Below are 25,608 nucleotides of genomic sequence, written 5' to 3'. Positions count from 1 at the left end.
GAGGCCCAGTCCGAGTGTCCCTGGAACATCGCCGGAAACCTTTTCCACCAGGTCAGACTGGAACTCACCTGCTTATTTTTGTGTTCTACCTCGTTAAGATCACCTGGATCATGGTGAAATCTTACCTCTAACTTAGTGTACTGTTTGTTTAACCTTTGTAACAAAATGTGGTCGTCTTGGGTCAAAACCTGTTCCCCTTTGTCCCATGTCGTGTTATCTTTCAGGATGGAAAATTCACGTGAAACTTTGAACTTTAGAGTTCTCTTAACAATTTGAGAAATAACGTCATCAAACTTGGATGACTCGATCCATACGGGATCTCTGCTCACACAATATGTTCCCCTTGACGGATCCCCCTTCTCGGAACAATTATGCAAATGTACCTTAAATGTGTCCTTAGACCTTTTGTTAAAAAAACAAACCTTTCCTTCAGCCACCGGAACTATCGGTTTGGCTTCAGGGCGGGTCTTTTGAATGGTAGCCTCGCATTCTGTGTTATTGAGCCAGCAGGCTTCTTCACTAAATTTGGCTTGCCCTGGCCACCACAGGTACCTCTGTGAGAATTGCCCGCATGAGGACAACTCTACTCGTTTCACCTCCCCGTCTAGCACCAAAAAAGGTTGACCTCTCAGGTCTCATGGTGTAAGACACGTGTTGAGGTGGGAACTAAGGAAGTGGCGGTGCCTAAAGGAATGTTGCACCGTTTCCATTTGTTCACCCAAACATCTCGAAGCTTCCATGCAAAAGATCCTTCTCCAGAAAAATCGATATACCTCCCCTTGTCCAATCTCAGTTGTACAGGATCTTTTAGCATCTCCCTGACAAAATATGTCCCCAACTGTCCTGATTGGACCTCTTCCCCCCCCTTATGTCCTGAGGCACAATATGTACCTGAGGTCGGAAAGACTGTACTCTTTGCAATCTTTCAATTAAGAGTACCTCTTCACTTACCCTACTAGCATGAGGGTAAGCGGCTGCATATGGACTGTGTAATATCGTCCCCTGTTGTTGCCCGTGTAGTGTGGATGGGGTTCCCTGTGTTGGCTTTCCCTCCCCCGGGACCGCTCTCCCCACCCTCTTTGTCACCTGGAAATGTGGCTTGATCTCGATTTTTACTTCTTGTTTCGAGAACCACCAACCCTCGGCTTTCCAGCCTTTATGTGTGTATCGTTGTTTCAGAGACACTCTCTGTTGGTAGTTCCAGGGTGTGATGTTGTCCCCTGCGTCTCTCTTGTAGGAGAATTGATGCCTCCTGCTCGTTCCTCTCCAATCTGGAACCATCTCACTCTGCATAACCAAGACAAGGTACCCCTGAATCACACACTCCACCTTTTGCATGTACCCATTGTACTGCAATGTGCCTTTTAACAAAACTTTGGATCGGTGCATCGATTCTGGGAGTGTGGCATTCAATAGCAGATTTACACTGCCATTCAATTCCCACTGCCCGCACACCTGACCCTTCAGACCTTTCACCCACATTGTGCCATGAAATTTGTTTTCTCCTGGCACAAGTGCTCTTTCCCTCCATCCCTGCTTTGTCCATCTGTGCCAAGCGGAGGGAGGTGTGAAAGGATCAGTACCTTTGTCACCCAACATCAACATGTTTGGGCCTTGTATTCTCATTAACCCCTTATTATTCATGAGAATGTCCTCTCTTCGTTCTCCTAGGACGAAATGGCAACCTAGGATCACCATCAGCACGGTACTCTTCATTAGGAAAGCACCTCCTTGGGACAGAAAAACATTAGCACTTTGCATTATGCTTTGCTCAGACAGTTTTGTTAGTCTCTTTCCGATCTCCGAAATCTCGTTTTTTAGTCTCTTTCCGATTTCAGGAATCTCACTTTTATAGTCTCTTTCCCATCTCAGGAATCTCGCTGTTCTCCAAACTCAGATTGGCATCTGGAACCTTTCGCTTATCCGACTGACATCTCCATCTTTGCTGCCAGCACTGCAGCTGTCTCGATTCCATATTGCCCAACTCCTGAAATCGAAATACAAACAAATCAATTCTTATTAATGATTTGGGATTCGCCCTGCGGCTTGTACTCTGTACACTTTAAATTGCTCAATATATACCGTAATTGATCTCGTTGCTTTATGGTTCTCATGAACTCTGTTTACTCTTTTTGGTAGATTGGAGTCACAACCTCTCTCCCCTACCTAAGTACTATCCTCAGTACTTACCTGTTTAAAATATGCTCCCGCGGACTTCCCCTTTGGAAGCTCTCACCTCATTGCAGGCTCCTTCCACATCCCCCCCCTTTCTGTACATACGCGGCCGTCGCATGCACAGATTACGGATGCCACACTTGTTGCTGCTTTGCAGGTGAGCCTGCAATGCTCTTACTCATTTTCGCATTTACTTATCTAGAACCTCATTGCGATACCAGCTCTGCTAGAAGTTCTGTGTGTCGTACCCTCTGATCAATGTTTGCCGTGCCACTACCCCCAGACAACAAAAAAAATGGCTGCCTCCCTATAGGAAGGAGCACTCTGCACTTAAACTACACAGGGTGCAGGGCTAAGCATTCCAGCGTCAAATGCCTGTATGCAGATCCCTGTACTGATACACTGTCACTCTGTAACTGGCAATTGCTGCATCCCTATAATTGCCCCTTGAACTGCTTCCAGTTCTGTTCTGTGCTAAACTGAATCAGAGCTGGAGAAAAGAAGAGAAAGATAAAAAATATATATTTATGACCAATCGGTGGGCAAGGAAAAACACGATAACAGCCCAGCAATGACATCTTTGTCAATCTCTGGTCCTGTCCCTGACACAAAAAACCCCAGAAACAAACACCCTGCAGTCGCAGCGAGTACACCTGGATTGGTCAACTCCTTTCTTTCTCTCTTTTCCTTTCCCCCCTATCCAACTATGCACTGTCCCCCTATCTCTATGGGGAACACATGCTGCACCGCACTTTAAGGTGCCTCACTTAAAGGAATAATCCCATAAGCAACCCCGTACAGATACTTCCCTGATCTGCGCAGCACTTGCAAATCACTCCCTGAGGACTATCTGACTTATACGTGTTTTCCTAGCTGGGAAACGCTTCCTATCCGTGAGCCTGCAACTTGCTTGGCTCACGTATGCGGACACTCCCTGTGCCCAGACTTCTTCTGAGGAAATCATCTGGAAGCCGAGAAACTCAGTAGAATCTCTCTTCTGTCCCCACTCTGGACCCCCCTCCCACCAGCTGCTTCCATGCACGGCGCCTTGTGCACAGCTGTGACGTGGGACGTGGGATCCCCCCCAGCACATCCTCCCCCCTGCCATCGGGGCGTGCCTATCAGTGGGCGCCTCCCGCCCCCTCCCCTCCTGATACATCATGAAGATGGGAGTGGCTTTCTCAGAATTACGACGCCATGTTGAGTCATGGCATGCCAGCCAAGATGGCTGCTATGTCAGTCCCCCATAGCAACCTCTTAATCCTATGCACCTGTAGAAAAAACAACTCAAACAGAACAAACATTTTATGCATAGTTACACATAGCATCATAACTTGAGACAAACCCCGTCACAGCTGTAATCCTAAATGCTATCAGTCCTAAGGAACCCCAGTGACGAGGAATCTCTCTCTCTACACAAACATCTGCTTATCTCAGACATGGCTCAGAACTACTAGAGCGTGCTGTGAACATTTAACCTTTTAGCAGCACTGACAGGGACTAGCTTGCAGAACAGCTCAGAAACACCCCTATGGACAGGGAAAAAAAAACATGCTGCCCGAAAAGAACACGCCAGAGTACAGTTGTACCTAACCCATTATCTCAGCTGTAGCTATAACCTGCATCCTACTGTCACAGCGACCCAGAGCCATGGGCTGTGCATTCCTGTCTCCCCAGCTCACCGAAGAAAGAAAAAAAACATACTGCAACAGCTAACACGTGCATTAACTCCTACTAAAACTCACAGCTGTCTCTCTCTCACTTTTCCCTCTCTCTCCTTCTCCTCTCCCCCCCTCTACTACTCGAAAGCCTTAGCCCCCCCCCTTATCTCTCCTGCGGGGGACACCCATATCTGGCAAACCTCCCAGACTCACGCTGTGACACATGGGAGAAAGAGAAAGAAAAAAGAAACCTGAAACTGCACGCAGCAGCCACTAGCACAACCCGAGAGAGAAAAAAAAACCAACACAGGAAAACCAGTAAGAACACCCACTGGAAAATTTAGAGAGAAAACACTGCTGGAACCCACTGTCAACATGTAATACCAAACACTTGCATTAGAATTAAACAAATGAAACACTATACTTGCCAGTGTCTTGAGACGTTCTCCCCAAATGACAGCATTGGTCAAGTTTTGCTCGCGAAGTTCTGGACCCCCTCGGGCTACTGATTCCTTCGTTCAGCAGATCGACACCACTACGACACTTGCACCCAAGCCGCCGCCCGGGACAGCCCACGATCTGGATTCTGGCGTTAGGCGTGTGTACAATCACACCCATATTATTCAGTCCACGAACCTTCGCCACTGTAATTACTCGACCGTCATTCCGTGCGCCCGGCTTCCTCGCAGCCTGGCAGCACCACTTATCTCTTCTCGATAAGTTTCTAGCGAGCGTCTCAGCGTCTCCTCCGCTTGTCACTGTGGAAGTCCTGGAAAACTAGATAACAGACTGACATCTGGCCCGGTCCTTGCCTGCCTTTTCTGCTAGACAGCGCTGGGTTCACGGCACCAATTGTTATAAATCACCTTTTGCTCCGGCACCAGCAAACTCATCAGCAAGAGTTTGCAAACACGACTCCTCACACAGCAAGCAGGAGATAGACTTTTCTCAGGCTTCTTCAATGTCTACGGAGTTTATTCAGGAAACAGGTATACCGATAGATACAGTTCATCATATCCTAGCAAGCAAAGCAGATCTTCATGTTTCTTGGCGTTACAGCTCTTGCCTAACTCCCTGCGGAAGTTAGTCAGGTATTCTTATATCTACTCTATGTTACACTAGACTACCTATGTACAGCATACATCATATCAGATTACAGAAAGGAATGAACATACTTAGAGGTCCCAGTCAGTATTGAAGCATAGCAGGAATCAGAGAGCCCCCTTTGTCAGCTCGTCCGGCTATTAATACCGACTAGGAAAGAGTTAAATGTGATCTCATCTTCGCCACGACTATTGGCTGAGCCCCCTCGTGGTGTCATAATACACACCTACTCGATTAATATTCAGTGAGGCTTCTGCTCCACTTACAAGGAATTTGGTGTTTAGTAAATATGGCTGATGTTTACTGTTCTAGTGGTGTACATGCACAGGTCAGGGAGACCTGTGGCCTTGTCCATAGAACAGCTTCTTGGTATGTTCTGGTTCTGCTGACAGAACTACAGATTTTCTCTCTAAGAGAAAATCCCCTTAAAGGGCAGGTCTGCTCCCTAAGCCTTTTTGACTAACTCAGTCCAAATAACTGAGGCCTACTTAAATTATAACAGTGAAATGTGGCCCACTGTGTTTATTTTCTGGTGAAATGTGACCCACTGTGTTTATTTTCTGGTGAAATGTGACCCACTGTGTTTATTTTCTGGTGAAATGTGGCGCACTGCGTTTATTTTCTGCTGAAATGTGGCTCACTGCGTTTTTCTGGAGGAATGTTGCCCACTGCATTTATTTTCTGGTGAAATGTTGCCCACTGTGTTTTTTTTCTGGTGAAATGTGGCACACTGCGTTTATTTTCTGGTGAAATGTGGCCCACTGCGTTTATTTTCTGGTGAAATGTGGCCCACATTGCATTATTTTCTGCTGAAATGTGGCCCACTGCTTATTTTCTGCTAAAATGTTGCCCACTGCATTATTTTCTGCTGAAATGTTGCCCGCATTGCATGATTTTCTGCTGAAATGTTAGCAACATTGCATGATTTTCTGCTGAAATGTTGCCTAAATTGCGTTTATTTTCTTGTGTCTGGGGTAACTGTTGCTGTATTTATTATTTAATGGTCATAGTTAGCTATATTTGCTGCTTTGGGGTTACGGCGGGTATACTAATAAATAGCATCACACAGTTTCTGCACACCCATGATGCGAATCCTCGTTTCACCACATCATGGCTGAAACACTGCTTTCTTATGCCTTGCTGTTACATCATTACGTTAGCTCCGCCCATACAATGTCATGGCCACACCCATTTTGTGGCGCCGCAACAACCCCCCCCCCCATTGGCACTCAGTGATAAATAAGTCGATGTTAGGTCGCAGTTTGGGCACTCTGCCTCTGAAAGGTTAGCCATCACTGCACTAGAGCGATTTTCTGAGCGTTTAGGGAACAATTAAAACCACTAGCGAATTCCCTAAACGCTCAGCTAATGTTAATGGATGGGCCAAATTCCACTGGAGCGATTGCAATTACTAAATCGCAAAAAACGCAGAATATGCAGCATTTTTCGCGTTTAGCGTTAGCGTTTCTACAATGTAAAGTATATAAACGCTGGCGTAATCGCTCATCAGAGCGATTTTGCTAGCATATTGAAATGACTGCACACTGTAAAAAAATTACCATTAATTTAAAGGACCAATCGGAAATAAAAATGCTAATCGCTACCCAATCGCTGGCAAAAAGCTAACACTTTTTAACAACGCTACCAAAATCGCTCATGAAATCGCTTACAATCCGCTCATTAAAAACGCTAGCAATTGCAATTAGCTCTAGCGTTTTGTGGTGGGTTCCAGACCTTATTGTAGTCAGAGTGGTAGCTATTTAACCACTGTTCCACCCATCTTTATTACTTAATTACTTTTTGTGGAATCATCGTAATGTTTAACCCTTCTGCTACCAGGCCATTCACTTGCAATTTCCAGGTTCAGTTTCAGAGTTTTTTGCAGTGTCAAAAAGTGCATTATAGACCCTCAATTAACAGTGGGATGCGAAAGTTTGGACAACCTTGTTAATCCTCACGATTTTCCTGTATAAACCATTTGTTGTATGTTCTTCCCGTCTCTGCGTGGGTTTCCTCCGGTTATACTGCTAGAGCGCTTTCTGCTGCAGTTGCATGCTGTAGTACGCGTGCAGCCGGCCAGCGCAGGTGCACTGGATCCTGACCAAGCCAACCAGAAGACGGGGGCCACAGGGCAATTATAGGTACCCAAGGGGGCATCTTCTTTTGGGCTCTGGTAACCTTTAAGGCAGGAGCGGTCTGTTGCATAATGCATGCGTTATAATGACTGTGAATTGCAATGGAGATTGGATATAGACTTTAATACAAAGCTTGCATGCAGCTAGTCAGAATAACTCGATCAGGTACAATGCAGTACTATGAACCTGATGAGTGGAGCTGCACTTGAGGACTAAGAGGGTTAATGAGTGAATGTGTGGGGGGGGGGGGATTTAGAGTGCAGTGCAGGCATTAACTCTTCCTTGTCCCAAGTGGAGCTGTTCATTCCTACTGGTCCCCAAATGTAGCCATTAACTTTACTGGATACATTTATGTTTAAAAAAAATTGCAGCTTAAAGAGACACTGAAGCGAAGAAAAAATTATGATATTATGATTTGTATGTGTAGTACAGCTAAGAAATAAAACATTAAGATCAGATACATCAGTCTAATTGTTTCCAGTACAGGAAGAGTTGAGAAACTCCAGTTGTTATCTCTATGCAAACAAGCCATTAAGCTCTCCGACTAAGTTAGTGGTGGAGAGGGCTGTTATCTGACTTTTATTATCTCAACTGTAAGTTAACTGTTTACTTTTCCTGTGCTAGAGGAGAGGTCATTACTTCACAGACTGCTCTGAAAGGCTCATTTTGAATGCTGAGTGTTGTGTAATCTGCACATATTAGAGAATGATGCAATGTTAGAAAAAACACTATATACCTGAAAATAAAAGTATGAGAATATTTTCTTTGCTGCTAATCTTCTAGTAATTATTCATAGTACACAACCAATTCAATATATCATATTTTTTTTTTCGCTTCAGTGTCTCTTTAAGTGGGTGAAAATTCAAACTTATATTCTGGAATATGCAGTATGTGTATTTGGACAGGGCATTGCTGTTTGTTAGAGATTTCTTTTTAAATGTAAATTTTAACTTTTTTTATTATTATTATTATTATTGTTACAAAGGGTTGACCTGGAAAGTGACCGGTATGCTTTAGAGACAGGGCTTGATCAGACCTATTGGGTCTCCCATGTTGGAAGATCAGTAGTGTTAGATAATACCTGACCTCTATCACACTGCAGCCTCCAGGATGCCTCTGAAAACCAGGAAGTTCTTAGGAAATCACTTCCTAAGAGTTGGTTCACACGGGCGATTGCAGGTTGTTCTCCACCGTTGCTTCTAGTTAAAATCCCTGATGAGTCTCTAAAATGAAACGCGTGGGGCAGAGCCTACAGCGGTGCAAGGCAGAAGGCTCTAGCGGGGCTTGGACCTGCATTTGCCGTTTCTCCCGTGCTGCCCAGAACCTTCTTCTTGTGGCCGCATTCCTGCCCATGCACAAGCTTATCTGTACTGTGCCTGAGCGGTTAATGTCTGCACATGCCCAGTAGAACAAAGCACTCTAATATGATGCAATAAAGGAGTGCATGATTAGGTTAATTCATCTGGTCATGTGCATACCTTACTTGCACATGTCCGGTATGGATAAGCTTGTGCTCTGTGATAGCATGGCCAAAACAAACATATTTGACAAGCTGTTGTTGAGTGGTTTTAGAGGGATCCAAAGCAAGAATGATGGACTGTAAGCAGATCGGGAAAGGTGTTAATAGCTACACCTCACAGCTAGGAACCATGAGACGTGTACAGTCCTGGCCAAAAGTTTTGAGACTGTCAAAAATATTGGAAATTAGAAAAGTTGGTGTTTACGTTTTTCTAATAGCAATTTGCAAATACTGCAGAATGTTATGAAGAGTGTTCAAATGAATTGCATAGTCCTTTGCCAAGAAAATTAACTGAATCCCAAAAAAACCTTTAGGCCTGGAACCCACTGAAAACAGAAAACGCAAAACGCTACCGCTAGAGTTTTGTCTGAGCGGTTTGCAAGCGGATTCATGCGCATTTGCGTTCGCGTTTTGCAACATTGTATTTTTTTGCTCAGCGGTTGTGTAGCGTTTTGCGTTTTTATCCTGATTGGTCCTGTGAATTATTTTTAATTTTGTTACAGTGTGCTGAACCGCAAAACACTAGAAAAACCGCTCAGTTTTGGTTTTGCTGAGCGTTTCTGCTAGCGTTTCAATACTTTACATTGAAGCGCTAACGCTCCAAAAATGCTGCATGTCCTGCGTTTGCGTTTCTGGGAAACGCAAACGCTCCTGTGGAAGTTGCCCCATCCATTAACATCAGCTGAGCGTTTTGGCAAAGCGCTAGCGTATCGCAGCGCTGCCAAAATGCTCAAAAAAACGCTCTTGTGGGTTCCAGCCCTCACACTGCATTTCATTGCTGTCATTAACGGACCTGCTGAGATTATTTCAGTAATCGTCTTGTTAACTCAGGTGAGAATGTTGACGAGCACAAGGCTGGAGATCATTATGTCAGGCTGATTGGGTTAGAATGGCAGACTTAACATGTTAAAAGGAGGGTGATGCTTGAAATAATTTATCTTCCATTGTTTACCATGGTCACCAGCAAAGAAACGCATGCTGCCATCATTGAGTTGCATATAAATGGCTTCACAGGCAAGGATATTGTGGCTACTAAGATTGCACCTAAATCAACAATTTATAGGATCATCAAGAACTTCAAGGAAAGAGGTTCAGTTCTTGTTAAGAAGGCTTCAGGGCGTCCAAGAAAGTCCAGCAAGCGCCAGGATTGTCTCCTAAAGTGGATTCAGCTGCGGGATCGGAGTACAACCAGTGCAGAGGTTGCTCAGGAATGGCAGCAGGCAGGTGTGAGCGCATCTGCATGCACAGTGAGGCAAAGACTTTTGGAAGATGGCCTGGTGTCAAGAAGAGCAGCAAAGAAGAACTTCTCTCCCAAAAAAATATCAGGGACAGATTGATCTTCTGCAAAAAGTATGGTGAATGGACTGGTCATATTCTCCAATGAAGCCCCTTTCCAATCGTTTGGGTCATCTGGAAAAAGTCTTGTCAGGAGAAGAAAAGGTGAGCACTATTATCAGTCCTGTGTCATGCCAACAGTAAAAGCTTCCTGAGACCATTCATGTGTGGGGTTGCTTCTCATCCAAGGGAATGGGCTCACTCAGGATTTTGCCAAAAAACACAGCCATGAATAAAGAATGGTACAAAAACACCCTCCAACAGCAACTTCTTCCAACAATCCAACAACAGTTTGGTGAAGAACAATGCATTTTCCAGCACGATGGAGCACCGTGTCATAAGGCAAAAGTGAAAACCAAGTGGCTCAGGGACCAAAACGTTGAAATTTTGGGTCCATGGCCTAGAAACTCCCCAGATCTTAATCCCACTGAGAACTTGTGGTCATTCCTCAAGAGGCGGGTGGACAAACAAAAATCAACTAATTCTGAGAAACTCGAGTGGTCATGAAAGAATGGGTTGCTATCAGGGCTCGTTTCCACTATAGCGAATCCATGCGGATTCACATAGGCAATACAAGTGGATGGGATTGTTTCCACTTGTGCGTCGTGCGGGTGCATTTTGATGTGCAGGGGAAATTTGCACGGCAGAGCCATCAGATTTCACGTGCGGCTGGAATGCGGGCGAACCGCCCGCAATGCTTTTAATAGGGAAATCGCATGCGGCTTTGTCATGCGGTTTTCCCAGCGATTTCGCTTGCGATTTCGCATGTAATGCTATGGAAATTTACACAGGCAGTGACATGGTTAAATTCGCCTGCTTCTTAGCCATGCGAAATCGCGGGGAAAACCGCATGCAGAAACGCATCCGCATGCGATTTTATCCGTGGTGGAAAGCAGGCGATTCCGCACCGCACAAGTGGAAACGGGCCCTCAGTCAGTATTTGGCCCAGAAGTTGATTGAGAGCATGCCCGGTCGAATTGCAGAGGTCCTGAAAAAGAAGGGCCAACACTGCAAATACTGACTCTTTGCATAAATCTCATGTAATTGTCAATAAAATCATTTGAAATGTATGAAGTGCTTATAATTATATTTCAGTACATCACATAAATAACTGAAACAAAGATCTAAAAGCAGTTTAGCAGCAAACTTTGTGAAAACTCGTATTTTTGACAGTCTCAAAAATTTTGGCTAGGACTATACATGTATATGCTTATATATGCATATACAGAAAATTGTGAGATAGGGAATAGGAGGAGTATGTCTTGATTGAATACAAATTCTACTAGTTTATGAGAAAATGCAAAATTCTTTATTAATTGAATAATAAAAACCATCTAAAATCACATGTCTACACACTGCCCCCCACAACCTCCCTTACAGACCCAATATGGACCCCTGAGATAACACTCCCATCTAATTTATATTGATTCACAATATCATATATGCATAGCTTTGGAAGTAACCAGAGGCTGCGCAGCCCTAGAATCAAACAAATGTACCAGTTCAGCATGCCATATAGTAGGAAACTGTTCATATGCAAAATATTTCCAAAACTGTTGAGAAAAAAAAAAAAACAACTCTTCAATGATTATGAGTATGCTGGTTCCTCCATAATGGTGGTGCATTAGCCTGGGTACATTATTTTAAAAGATAATGCAGAAGGATTACTTGTTTGTTATAGCCGGCCATTCAATGGCACCTGATTTCTGTGGTGAACATCACTACCACATTGTGAATGATATCTGATGTCTTGCAAAGCTATAGTCAGCGGTATGTACACACACGCACGCACGCACGCACGCTCGCTCGCTCACTCACTCACTCACTCTTATCTATCTCGCGCTCTCTATCTTCTATCTATCTATCTATATATATATAGTACAGACCAAAAGTTTGGACACACCTTCTCATTCAAAGAGTTTTTTTTTGTCTGCCTTTTTGTACAGTTTCACAATTTTTCCAGTTTATTCATAAATTTTAATTCAACAAATTATTCTGGCATATTTTGGTGAGTTATGACTTAAAGTGAACCTTAAGTCAGGAAAAAAAAATGAGTTTTACTCACCTGGGGCTTCTACCAGCCCCCTGCAGCAGTCCTGTGCCCTCGCAGCTACTCACTAATCCTCTGGTCCCCCTCTGCCAGCTAGTTTCGTTTTTGCCGACAGGCCCATCAGGACTGGCCATGCGTAGCTTTTTCCGCATTCCCGACTGCAATTAGCGCTATTGCGGGCCACAATGCGTACAAAAATACGCGTTGCCGCATATCTATGCGTGCGTAATGCGGTAACGCGTATTTTCGTACGCGTCGCGGCCCGCAATAGCGCAAATTGCAGTCGGGAATGCGGAAAAAGCTACGCGTGGCCAGTCCTGACGGGCCTGTCGGCAAAAACGAAACTAGCTGGCAGAGGGGGACCAGAGGATTAGTGAGTGGCTGCGAGGGCACAGGACTGCTGCAGGGGGCTGGTAGAAGCCCCAGGTGAGTAAAACTCATTTTTTTTTCCTGGCTTAAGTGTCTCTTTAAGAATTGGATGCCTACAATTCTTGAAAAACACTGTACCGCTTTTGACTCATAATTCCAGACAGAAATGCACCGCCAGGGAGGTTAAACCTACAACCTCAAAAAAATTGTAGTGAAACGCAGGGCTGTGGAGTCAAAAAATACAAAAATCTTCCAACTCAGACTCCGCCTCCTCAGTTTATGAAACCACGACTCCGACTCCAACTTCGACTCTGGGTACCCAAAATGGCGCCAACTCCGACTCCTTAGTCTAATACTTAACAGGGCTGTGGATTTTGTACAAAAATCATCCGACTCCTCAGTTTATGAAATCAACGACTCCAACTCCGACTTTGGGTGCCCAAAATTGCCACGACTCCTCGACTACGACTCCAACACCGACTCCACAGCCCTGGTGAAACGGCATTCAAACAGTTAAATACAGCCCTTTGTTTTGCATTGCTGCTCTGGTCCCCCTCCGTCAGCTAGTTTCGTTTTTGCCGACCTAAGGGTCGGCGGGCCGCATTGCGTATATTTTTACGCATTCCCGCTGGTGCAGGAACATTAACGCATACATTTTTACGCGTCACTGGTCTAACGCATACATTTTTACGTATTGAACCACTAACGCGTACAAACGTATGTGTTAATGTCCCTGCACCAGCGGGAATGCGTAGAAATGTACGCAATGCGGCCCGCCGAACTTAACTAGCTGACGGAAAGGGACCAGAGCAGCAGTGAGCGGGGCACAGGATGGCTGCATGGGGCTAGTAGAAGCCCCAGGTAAGTGAAACTCCTTTTTTTTTTTTTTTTTTTTTTTTTTTTTTTGCCTGATAACTCCTTTAAGAAAAGACCTTCTGGGTTTTTGTTTGCAGATTTTCTCTGGATGGGATTCCCTAGTCCTCTAGTCCTCCTGTTCTTCTGACTTGTATTAAAGGACAACTATAATCTATAAAAAAAAAGGGGGTTTAGCTTACCTGGGGCTTTCACCAGCTCCCCGCAGACATCCTGCACCCTTGCTGGGACAACACGATCCTCCGGTCCCCTGCTGTGGCTCACTTTCCCTTTTTGCAACTTTAATGTCGCAGGCCACGGCCCTGGCTGCGCACGTTCTCACTCCCGCTTGTATTGCCGGGGGAGTTCTGCACAGGCGCAGTACATTTTTTTTTTTTTTTTTTTTTTTTTATAAAGCGAGAAAGTAAATATTTGTAAGGATTTTATTAGTTTGCATTTTTCTAAAACTCTCTGAAAAGAAGTCGCCAAATGATAATCTTGTTATAGTAAACTCTGCTACAGTAAACCTTCGGCTATCGTAAACTACTTTTCCAATTCCCGGACAATCTCCATTATAAGTGTATGACAGCAATACCTGGTATAGTAAACTCAGATATAACATAACTTTTGGTATAGTAAACTTGATTTTCGGCTTAACATGACACTGATTCTGGATATAGTGGAATGTGGGCGGCGCAGGCTTTTGTACAAAAATCATCCGACTCCTCAGTTTATGAAATCAACGACTCCAACTCCGACTCTGGGTGCCCAAAATTGCCACGACTCCTCGACTCCGACTCCACAGCCCTCAGAGTGAGACCAACGGTCAACTGCTCTTTTCACAAACTTGTGAGCTGTTGCCTGAAGCGCGCACACGCCATTACAGCCTGGTTATGTGCAACTGCAACGGTAATTTGACTTATCCCCATGGATATGAATTGCTAGCTTTGCTAGTCGCTGTTGATGCAATATGTACATAATGGACATTCAGTAAGCTGCTAGTTCCAGCACATTGTACAGTACTGTGTAATACAGCGATTTGGCTTTGCTGCAGGGTGCATTGAGTGACTTCTCTTTATCGGCTGCATCTTTACAAGAGGCTGCATGATTGGCCCAAGTGTTTTGTGTACCTCCATGCAGGGCGTGGGGTAATCCCCGACCGCAGAGGTATAGGAGCTCTCTTGATTGGCTGCCTCTGAGAGAGGCTGAATGATCATCCGGCATGTCCCAAATGCGGAAATACTGCTAACTGGCACCAGGAACGCATCGGGGAATTAAGATCCAGTACTATAGTATACTTTATGTGCTTGAGTATGGCAGTTTCTGAAATAATAAACGTATATATCATATAGTAAACTACTTATCCCAATCCCTTGGAGTTTACTATACTATAATGAGATTATACTGAATCAAATAAAATACAGCATGATGAATGTCTGTATGAAGGAAGAGTTTACACTACCCACACTATATATGCATAGACTGATGGAAATTGCTCTAAGGTTTGTGTGGATAATATATACATTAATATTACGCTTATTTTGCTACTGATATGGGTTATGTTACAAATGTTTTTTTGTTTTCTAGATTTGCCCCATAAAGCCATAAGACTTGATGAAGAAAGTGCATAGTTCTTAGCTCTGAAAATGCGATCGTTCTTGCTTCTTTCATTCTGCCTGGTAACCTGTTACGGAAAGTACCAAGATGAAGATTGGATTGATCCCACAGACATGTTAAACTATGATGCAGCTGCTGGCAGGATGAGAAACCAAAAGCAGGTATAATTTAAAGCAAACCTGTGTCCTAAATGTGCTTAAAGTGACACTGAAGCAAGAAAAAACTTATGATCTAATGAATTGTATGCGTAGTCCAAATAATTAATAGAACCAGGGCTGTGGAGTCGAGGAATCGGAGCAATTTTGAGTACCTGGAGTCTGAGTCATGGGTTTCATAATCTGAAAAGTCAGGAGTCGGAGTCAGATGATTTTTGTACCAAATCCACAGCCCTGGTAAGTATTAAACTAAGGAGTCTGAGTTGAGGAGCCGAACCCATTTTAGGTACCTGGGCCCATATGCAATTACATTTTTCACCTGACTTTTTTCCTGGGTGATATTTTGATCCTTGTCAATAAAATTAATTTTAAACCAGCAAGCAAAAAAATGTTCAAAATAATTTTCGTAGTGCTTTTTGCCTACTTTTTGATACTTTTTCCATTGCAAAGTGCTAAAATGTTATTTTAAATCGTAGATGAAATTTTTTTCTCATAGGTCAAAAAGCGAATTGCATATTGCCCCTGGAGAAGGAGTTGTAATCGGTTGTTTCATAAACGGAGGAGTCGGAGTTAGAGTTGGATTATTTTTGTACCGACTCCACAGCCCTGAATAGAACATTAGTAGCAAAGAAAAGAGTCTCATATTTTTATTTTCAGTGTTATAGTTTTTTTTTTCTTTTTGTAACCTCATTCTGTCATGTGTGCAGTTTACAAACCACACTCTATTTTTTTTTTACTCCCTTGGCAGTATTATTCTTTCCAGATTTTAGGGTCTAAATTATTTTGCATGCGTTTAGACCCTAAACCGGGAAAAAATCCTGCTGCTAGAGAGCCTGCAGCAGCCCCAGCACTTGCCTCCCTGGGTTCCAGCGCTGCAGTTCTCCCTCTGTCCTCCGGTTGGCGCTGTAACCCTGAAGTGCAGAGTTCCCCAACCCTGTCCTCAAGGCCCACCAACAGTGCATGTTTTGTGGAAATCCACAGAGGTAGTTAATTAGCTCTGCTGAGACACTAATTACCTCACCTGTGCATGTTTGTGGTTTCCTGCAAAACATGTACTGTTGGTGGGCCTTGAGGACAGGGTTGGGGAACTCTGCAAGTGTAGTGAGATCACGTCTGTCGTCATGAGGACAGACAGCGATCTCACCAGGGGGGTGCAGATCCTCCGTGGGCAGGAAGAAGAATGGCAGGCGACATCTGGATCTCCGGAGAGTTGAGTGAAAATGTCCGCTGCGCGCTATGCTCTGCACAAGGCTCCCAGCCGCTACCAGGAATCACGCTCCGGGTTACTGGTCCTGGCTTATTTTACAGTGATGATGAAGAGGCTCTCCACACACCTCCAGGCTCTTTATTTCCTCTGTACTCCCCTCTATCTTGCCACTGTAGCCCCTGTTCATAGCACCAACTAGGACCAGTCAGAGCCTGCCATATTCTCTGTACATTCCGCTCCCATGTGGGTTGCGCTCCTGCACAGTTGTTGAGCCGTGGCTGAGAGCATCCTAGTCGTGCAGTTTCTGAAACAATAGGAAGTACACATACCCAGTGTGCTTTCATGATAGCTGCTGAACACAGCTGTTGGAACATGTACATTGAGGGAATGGGGAAGGATTGTACAAGCGCCCTGGAGATCTCACTGGACAGCGACCAGACAGAGAGAAGTCTGGATGCAATCCAATGTAAAGCCGCATCTACACGCGTAGATGCGGCCGCGATGTTCCTTATCAATCGAGCCGCTGATGCGGCTCGATTGATAAGATCCGACAGGGCGGATCTCCTCACTGCCGATTCCCTGCTCGATCCCCGCGAGGGGACAATTGCAGGGAATCGAGCGGAAGATAAGCGGCGCCGGCGGGGACGAGCGGGGAATCGAATCCGGCGCACTTGCGGCGAGCGGGGACGCCGTGGGTATGTGCGGGGACGCGGAAGAGGCGATCCGGCGGCTAATCGAGCCGCCGGATTGCCACAACATCTCCCCATGTAGACGGGGGCTTAAAGGATCGTACATTGGACCCCTGTTCAAATACATTGAATAAGCCCAAAAAAAAAAGTTTGCCTTTCATTTGTAAATGCACAGTATCTTTGTTTACTCCTAGAGCCAGCCACAATAGAGGGTTTTGACTCCTGCCATGGTATGGAAACGACTTGTACCTCATTAAGAGTGTTAAAAGACTTAGGTTGAAGCCCTCAGTTTTGTAAACTAAAATTGGTCATCGTTAGGCTATGGCTAGGATGAAAGCATACGTTTTTGTACAAAATATTCTGCTCAGCATAAAGAGATCATGCACATTTTTGAACGTCATTGGTATATCCTGACAAATGATCCTAAGATAAATACTTTGATTACACATGAACCTAGTATTGCTTACAGAAGGGCACCATCCCTCCGGGACCTGATAATAAAAAGTCACTTTCGTGGAATCGAGTCTACATGTCCCCATCGCATGGTTACAGGCACATACAGCTGTGGTGGTTGTACTATATGCCGTTATTTGTCTGTGGGGAGGCAGGTGCTGCTCCCCAATGGACATCATTGGCAATTGCAACACTATGTTAATTGCAACACCTTGTATGTGGTGTATCTCCTATTTTGCCAGTGTGAGGCCTTCTACATTGGTAAGACAGGACAAGATTTAAAAAGTAGGATTGGTGAACATCTCACCAATATTAAGAGTATTACATCCACCACACCTGTGGCAAGACATTTTAGATCAGTGCATGGGGGCGATTATCGCGGTTTATGTGTTATTGGTCTAGACCGTATACACACAACGATTAGGGGAGGCAACTATGATCGGCTGCTTTTCGAAAAAGAATCCTTTGGATTTTTGAATTAAAAGCAACAGACCCTCCTGGCTTTAAATGAGGCAACTGGAAATGTCGCGTTCTTGCCAGCTTGATCTTGATTATATCTTTGTGTATGTTTGGTTTTCTGTACCCTTTCTCTGGGCCCTGGCTCCTCCCCTGCATCCTTCCGTATGCTATTCATTTGTGCCCTGTGTCTGTGGACGGGTTGTCTAGCCTGGTCCGGGTCTGGGTTTTCGTCCCCTGCGATGTTGCCGCACGTAGCCTGTTTGATGTATTTTTGATATCTTTTTTCTTGTTTTGTGTACTATTTTAGTACCAATATTTGGACATCTGACCCTATGTTTTGGTTGTTTTCTTTTTTTTTAAAGATAATTTTTATTGTTTTTTTTTACAAATACAGAAAATATAAACATTCCCTGATATATAATCCCTTCTCCACCCCATTGACCCTTCCCCCCTACCTAAACTCCCAGGACCCTTACCATTACATCTGGCAAATATCACACTTATAGGCATCGCTACACACATAGTTGTACAAAAGTTTGACTTCATATCCTCAATTCCTATGGAATTGCAATAAAATAATTTAAACCTTACAGATATAGATCAGTCCATAGATTCCAAACCTTTTCAAATTTTGCCGGATGGCCTCTTGTTTGGTATGTAATATTATGCAGAGGTAGATTCTGATTGATCAGAGAAGGTTAGGTGTTTTCCACTTTAGTAGTAGGGATTTTCTAGCATAAAAAAAGGCTAACCTGAGAAATACCTGCTTATATTTGTTACACGTGGCGTTATCAATAATACCTAACATAGCAGCCTTAAAAGATAGATCAACCGGACGTTGCATCACCCTGGCCAAGAATTGTGTTATAGATTTCCAAAACTCTTGGACTAGAGAGCAGTTCCAAGTACAATGTATAAAATCTGCCCCCAGGAGCCCACATTTATAGCAAGCTGAGCTTCCGTCCCGGCTCATTTTAGATAGTCTAGCAGGGGTGTAGTACGTCTGATGGAAGCATTTTATTTGAATTAGTTTATCATTAGCACTTATAACTGTGAAGATATAATGTGACTCAAATTCTGATCATTCTGCTTCCGAAAATGTGCAAAATTCGGTCTGCCATTTTAATTTAGCTTTTTCATATCTGTGAAAAACACTTTTGTGTGTTAGAATAGCATAATATCTCGAAATTTGCTTGGTCTGATCTTTATTCAGTACCATCCGCTCCAACTCTGAGGGATCAACATGTACCCCAGATAAACCCCATTGTGCCCGTACAGCATCCCTAAGCTGGAAATAATAGAACATTGAATGTCTTGGTAGGCCACATTCTGATTTAAATGTAGCAAATGATTTAAAGCTTCCGTCTACAAAAATATGGTTAACATATTTTATCCCATATCTAACCCAGAACTGATAACTATCAAGTTTTAAAAGCTCAGGGAGTCTCGGATTCACCAAGAGAGGAGTACTGGGGGAGATGATATTATCTGATTGGGGGAACAACTTAGATGCTGCATAATAAATTTTAACTGATGAATTAATAAGAGTAGAGCCTTCCTTGCGAGGGGCTATTCCCCTGTAAATTACATTACTTAAAGCTTCGTATGATGTGGCAATGTCAGCCTCCAAGTTCATAGATGCATCTCCTCTATCTGCACTCATCCATTTCTGAATATATGTTAACTGAGCGGCTAGATAGTATAAATAGAAATTGGGTAAGGCCAGACCTCCAAATGTTGTTGGCAAGCGTAGTGTACTTAGTGCCAAGCGTGGCATAGAGCCCCCCCATATATAGCTGGATATCATTGAGTCAACATGTTTGAAGATTCTTTTGGGGATTTGTATTGGGGACATCTGTAGTATATAGAGAAGTTTCGGGGCGAAGACCATCTTAACTGTAGTTGCTTTTCCAACAACATTTAATGGAAGTCTGCCCCAGGTTTTAAATCTCTCGCCTGTACCTACAAGTAAGGGGGTTAAATTATGTTGGATATACTCATTTATGTCTCTTGATATATTAATACCAAGATATCTAAAGGAGTCAGCCACAACTAACCTGGATGAGGAGTCAATCACACTCAGGCCTGAAACCTTTCAAAATGATTCATATATCTGGAATACTTCTACCAGGGAGGGGCCCGGATCTGCTAGGTATAACAGTACATTGTCAGCATATAGTGAAATGCGCTCCTCTAGCCTATTTACCTGCAGTCCTGCAATATTTTCAGACCTTCTGATCCATTCCGCAAGTGGTTCCATTGCCAATGCAAAGAGAAGTGGAGACAATGGGCATCCCTGTCTCGTTCCCCTTTGCACCAGGAAAGTATCAGAAATGTGTGAATTAACTTTTAGCCTGGCTCTAGGATGATCATATAAAATATCAAACCATTTTCTAAACGTTTCCCCAAACCCCAGTTTTCCCAATACAGCCCTCAAATAAGGCCATTCTACTGTATCGAAGGCTTTATAGGGTGTCTAGTGAAAGTATGACCCTGGAGCCTGCATTACCATGCGGAAATTGAATATTCGAGAAAAGCCGTCGAATATTCAACTTGGTGGATCTACCGGGCATAAAACCCGTTCGATCCTCATGGACTAATTTTGTGATGTGTTGGTTAAGGCGGTTGGCTAAGACCTTTGCTAGAATTTTGGCATCGGTATTATTTAAGGAAATAGGTCTGTATGATTCACATAGATCTGGGTTTTATTCGGTTTGGGCAGTAAGATAATCAAGGCTTCATATAGAGAATCTGGCAAAACGCCTTTTGAGAGGGAATGAGCAAACATCCTAGCCAATTTGGGTACAGAAATCTTTCTACTTTTGATGTACCATTCTACAGGCAGGCCATCTAGGCCTGGTGATTTTGCTTTTTTAAACGAAGACAGGGCTATTATAATTTCCTCCTCTGAAATAAGTGAATCCAGAGCCTCCCTGGCCGTTTCGTCTAGACTAGGCAAATCAATTTCCCCCAAAAAAAGAAGATAAAGAATCTGCAACATCTCCCATTCTACTAGTGTATAAGTCCTTATAAAAGTTAAAAATTCCCTGGCTATACCCACCGAGGTCGTGCAGAATACATCAGAGGACAAAAGGATTCTAGGAATTGCAATAGAGGAATCATTTGATCTTAGTAAATATGATAGGACCTTGCTACTTTTATTCCCAAACTCAAATTCCCTCTGTTTAAAAATAATCTCTCTACATTTAGCACGTCTTAACATAGCAAGTTCATGTGTTCTCCTGGCAACTGCCCATGCCCCATAGGTGTCTGCACCTGGTGCTAGTATCAGCTGATTCTTAGTTTCAGTAACTTTCTTTTCAGTGTAAGCATGCAAGGCCTGATCGTTTTGTCTTATAATGGACATTGAGGCCCTGGAGGCGCCTCTCAGCACTGCTTTCCCAGCGTCCCAGCATATATTCATGTCTGCTGTTCCCAGATTTTCATCCCAGTACCTCTCCATGGATTCCAAGCAGGGAGTTAAAACGTTTTGGTCTTCCAGCCACCATAATCCCATTCTCCATATACCGCTTTGTTTTGTTGTAAAGCATCTAATGTCACATAGCATCGGGGAATGGTCAGAGATGCCATGTGGCATGTATTTGATCTCCTCAACTAATGGAAGTAGGTCTCTAGTTCCCATACACATATCAATACGTGACATGGATTTAAACTGATCCGAGTAACAGGAGAAATCTGATTTATCAGGAAAACGCCATCTCCATATATCCGTCAGTTCAAATCTCTTCATCCAGTCAATTAATGCTGGAAAGGAACGTACGCCTTTGTTTAATTTATCTTTCTGTGGGTCAATAACTGCGTTGAAATCTCCTGTAACTATAATTGGATTATCTAGGTGATCGCGAAGTTAAGCAGATAAAGCGTCAAGGACAGAGGCAGAGAAAGGTAGGGGAATGTATAAGGATACCACCGTTAGTTTTCGGCCTTCTTTACAAAGTGTTACTATGGTGTATCTCCCCGCTGTATCAACCTGAACATCACTTATAGTGCCCGAAAATTGTTTACTTATTAGTACCGCTGTTCCTCTTAAAAAGGTTGAGAAATGGGCAATATGGTAGCTAGAGACCGAAGGCTTTTTAAGGGAATTGGTTGTTTTCTTGATGTCCCGAGTTCACTCTAATAAAAGTTTCTTGACTATATATCCGCTCTATGTTTATAAAATGTGACCTTTTACAATAATTCTATATATTTGTGTATGTGGGTATAAATAAAGATAGCTAATGATTTAATCGTATGTGTGCGAGTGTTGCCTGTCTATGCCTCCCAGTTATAGCCATTTACCATCTCTCATGCTATGTCATTATTGCATGTGAGTAATTCCACATGCTGGGCTGTTTACGTTTGTCTTCAGCTCCTCCTGACTGTGATTGATTGGTTATGGCTTCTCTGGGGGGCAGATGACGCACATGGCTGCCTGGACTGCGTGATGCGTATTTAGGCAGGGCACAGGCTCAATGTCGGTCACGCCTTCCTTCGAAAAAGCCGGTAGACCCGGCGAAACATGTCAGGGCGTCCGGCGTGATCATTCCCCCTTCCCCCCCCCCCCCCCCCCCCCTGCACTTTCTGCCGGATCTACCTTACGCTGCTCTCTGCTGGCCGCCACTAGCTGTCTCACGCTCCAGCTTCCTGCTCTGCTGCGGCAATAGTGGTTAGTTGCCTGGACCAGGACTACAGCAAACACCGTTGCAAGTGGGCTCCTTTGGACTGGATGGTCTCTCCCCTAGGCATGAGCTCAGGAGTTGGGTTGAGAAACCTGCAACACAAGTCTGCTTTTGGAAGTACCGTCACTTGAAGTGGGTACAGTATATGGATTTCACTTAGTCATACTGATTCTAGGATTGTCCATGTGCACGGTGTGGCTTCACATGCCTATTTATCATTGCAACTCACTCTTGCTTATATGAACTGGTTACTAACTTTGATTTGGACCTGTATCCTTGGTCATACAGCGGACTATATACAATTCGCTGCTTTGCTAACAGACACTGCTTTTTATCACTGTAGCTTGCTTTGGCCGCCCTCTGAATTGGATGCATTCAGCAGACTTTTGTGCATTGACCTGGCCAATAGGCCCTTGGGATCCATAACCACATTAGGTGGTCATAGTTAGGAGCGGTTGTTTGTGGATATGGGCGTAGTGGATGTGTGTTTATGTCTGACAGCATTGTGTGTGTGTGCGTGTGGTATCTTTTAACCTCCTGCCGCCCGCGTCACGCCAGTAGGCGTGGCCGCGGTGGCAGCCCCAGGACCGCCTAACGCCAATTGGCGTAAAGTCCTGGGGCTCTGTTTAGCATGAGATCGCGCGCATGGTGCGCGCGCATCTCATGCTCGGAGGGCGGAGCTCCGCCCCGCCTTCAGTCTCCGAGCGGCTATTGCCGCTCGGGAGACTGTTAGACGGCGATCACGCCGTCTATTTACTTGGTGCAGCGCTGCGATGAGCAGCAGCGCTGCACCGGGGACAGCCGTGTGACACGGCTGTCCCCATGGGGGACAAGAGAGCGATCGGCTCTCATAGGCAGAAGCCTATGACAGCCGATCGCCATAATTGGCCGGCTGTGGGGAGGGAGGGAGGGAGGGAATAAATTTAATGGAACAGGGGATTTTAGAAAAAAAAACCTAACAATAATATTTATTTTAAAAAAAATAAACATGGGGGAGCGATCAGACCCCACCAACAGAGAGCTCTGTTGGTGGGGAGAAAAGGGGGGGGGGATCACTTGTGTGCTGAGTTGTGCGGCCCTGCAGCTTGGCCTTAAAGCTGCAGTGGCCAATTTAGCTAAAAATGGCCTGGTCACTAGGGGGGTTTAGCCCTGCAGTCCTCAAGTGGTTAAATTGTTCTAGGTTTTTTCTTTTTTGAAACAATAATTAATAAAGACATTTTTGTAGCTCTTTTGTCTGGGCTGACAAAAGAGCTATAAAAATGCCCCCCAACCCCCCATTTCCCTTGATTTTTACTTCATAGGTTCATATATATGTCATATGAAAATGTCTACGGTTTACTGGACAAATACGTTACAGTCTAGTCCAGTACATTTACATAGTTACATAGTTATTTGGGTTGAACAAAGACATACGGTACGTCCATCGAGTTCACCCAGAAAATAAAGTGCAACACCAGCCTGTTCCCTCACATTTTTATTTAAAGGACTTACGAGGCCAAAATCGTTAAAAAAAGTGAAGTATCTGCAAGATGTTTAAATGCACGGAGGACGCCGTCCGCGCCCTCCGTGCAGTTCCGCCGGGTCCCCTTCCTGAAAGTGCCCCCCGTGCCGATCGCGACCCTACAGGCCGGGTCGGGCTCTCATGCCGCTCCTAATATGGCCGCCGGAGCTGGCCGCGGCTGCGCAGTCCGCATTACCGCGAGTGCGGCTGCGCAGCTCTAGGGCCAACCCCTCCGATCCACGCTACAGTGCGTGGTTTGGAGCGTTGGCCCTAGAGCTGCGCAGTCGCACTCGCGGCAATGCAGACTGCGCAGCTGCGGCCAGCTCCGGCGGCCATATTAGGAGCAGCATGAGAGCCCGGCCTGTGGGGTCGCGATCGGCACGGGGGGCGCTTTCAGGAAGTGGACCCGGCGGAACTGCACGGAGGGCGCGGACGGCGTCCTCCGTGCATTTATACTTCTTGCAGGTACTTCACTTTTTTAACGATTTTGGCCTCGTAAGTCCTTTAAGTATTTATATAGTGCCGACATATTACGCAGCACTGTACAGAGTATATTGTCTTGTCACGAACTGTCCCTCAAAGGAGCTCACAATCTAGTCCCTACTATAGTCCATATGTCTATGTATGTATCCTGTAGTGCACGTATCATAGTCTAGGGCCAATTTAGGGGGAAGCCCATTAACTTATCTGTATGTTTTTTGGTGGGGGATATGGGAGGAAACCAGAGTGCCTGGAGGAAACCCACACAGACACGGGGAGAACATCCTTGCAGATGTTGACCTGGCTGGGATTCGAACCGGGGACCCAGCGCTGCAAGGCGAGAGCACTAACCACTATGCCACTGTGCTGCCCATATCCCTGTTGATCCAGAGGAAGGCGAAAAACCCTTACAAGACATGGTCCAATAGATTTAGGAAACTCTATCCCCTGTATATCTGGATTCACCCTTACCATGCAGAAGAACAGCTCTAAAGACTGGGCAAATATCAGAGGGGAGAGCGGACACCCCTGACGAGTGCCGTTATGGTTAGTAAAAGTGTCAGACAATCCACCATTCGCATTCACCCTGGCATTGGGGCAAGAGTAAAGAACCCCAATTTGAGCATCTGGTCTGCCAGACCAACATGTCTACGCTTGCCCTCAATGAGATCCCAGTCCACACTGTCAAATGCCTTTTCTGCATCAGTGGACAGCAGGAACGCAGGTTCAGAGTGGGACCTTACCCAGTGCAAGGCATTTAGGGTTCATATGGTGTTGCCCCTGGCTTCACGTCCAGGGACGAAACCCACTTGATCCAGATGAATTGGTTTAGATAGAAAAGGAGCCAGTCTGTTCTCAAGCATTTTGGAGTACAGCTTCAGGTCTACATGGAGAGATATAGGCCTGAAGCTTTGGCACAGAGCTGGATCCTTCCCTTCTTCAAGCAGCACCAAAATATGAGATTTGAGCATCCGCGGTGAGTCTGTAATGGCATTCAATGCATTGAGCATATGCACAAACAACAGGGATCTAAATTTTGTATATTATTCAGGCGTGTAGCTATCCGGTCCCGGTGCCTTGCCTGAAGGGATCTGAGAGAGAGCCACCTGAAATTCATCCTGAGGCGTCCTCCAGGGATTTGACATCATCTGAATACAACTGAGGC

At 44.7% G+C, this 25,608-nt stretch overlaps 1 protein-coding gene across 1 annotated transcript in view; it reads left to right on the top strand.

Annotated features, from left to right (window-relative positions):
• Window positions 1-25,608, top strand: part of LOC137521179 (chloride channel CLIC-like protein 1) — a 104,011-nt gene that overhangs the window by 5,494 nt on the left and 72,909 nt on the right. Inside the window, exon 2 of the mRNA XM_068240103.1 lies at window positions 14,788-14,978. Within this exon, the coding sequence (XP_068096204.1) occupies window positions 14,847-14,978 (132 nt within the window). The 5' untranslated portion in view covers window positions 14,788-14,846. The remainder of the gene's footprint in view (window positions 1-14,787; window positions 14,979-25,608) is intronic.

The sequence above is a fragment of the Hyperolius riggenbachi genome, chromosome 6 (assembly GCF_040937935.1).
Source record: "Hyperolius riggenbachi isolate aHypRig1 chromosome 6, aHypRig1.pri, whole genome shotgun sequence".
Classification (NCBI taxonomy): domain Eukaryota; kingdom Metazoa; phylum Chordata; class Amphibia; order Anura; family Hyperoliidae; genus Hyperolius; species Hyperolius riggenbachi.
The sequence above is the reverse complement of the archived record's forward strand: the minus strand, read 5'-3'. Positions and strand labels throughout refer to the sequence as shown.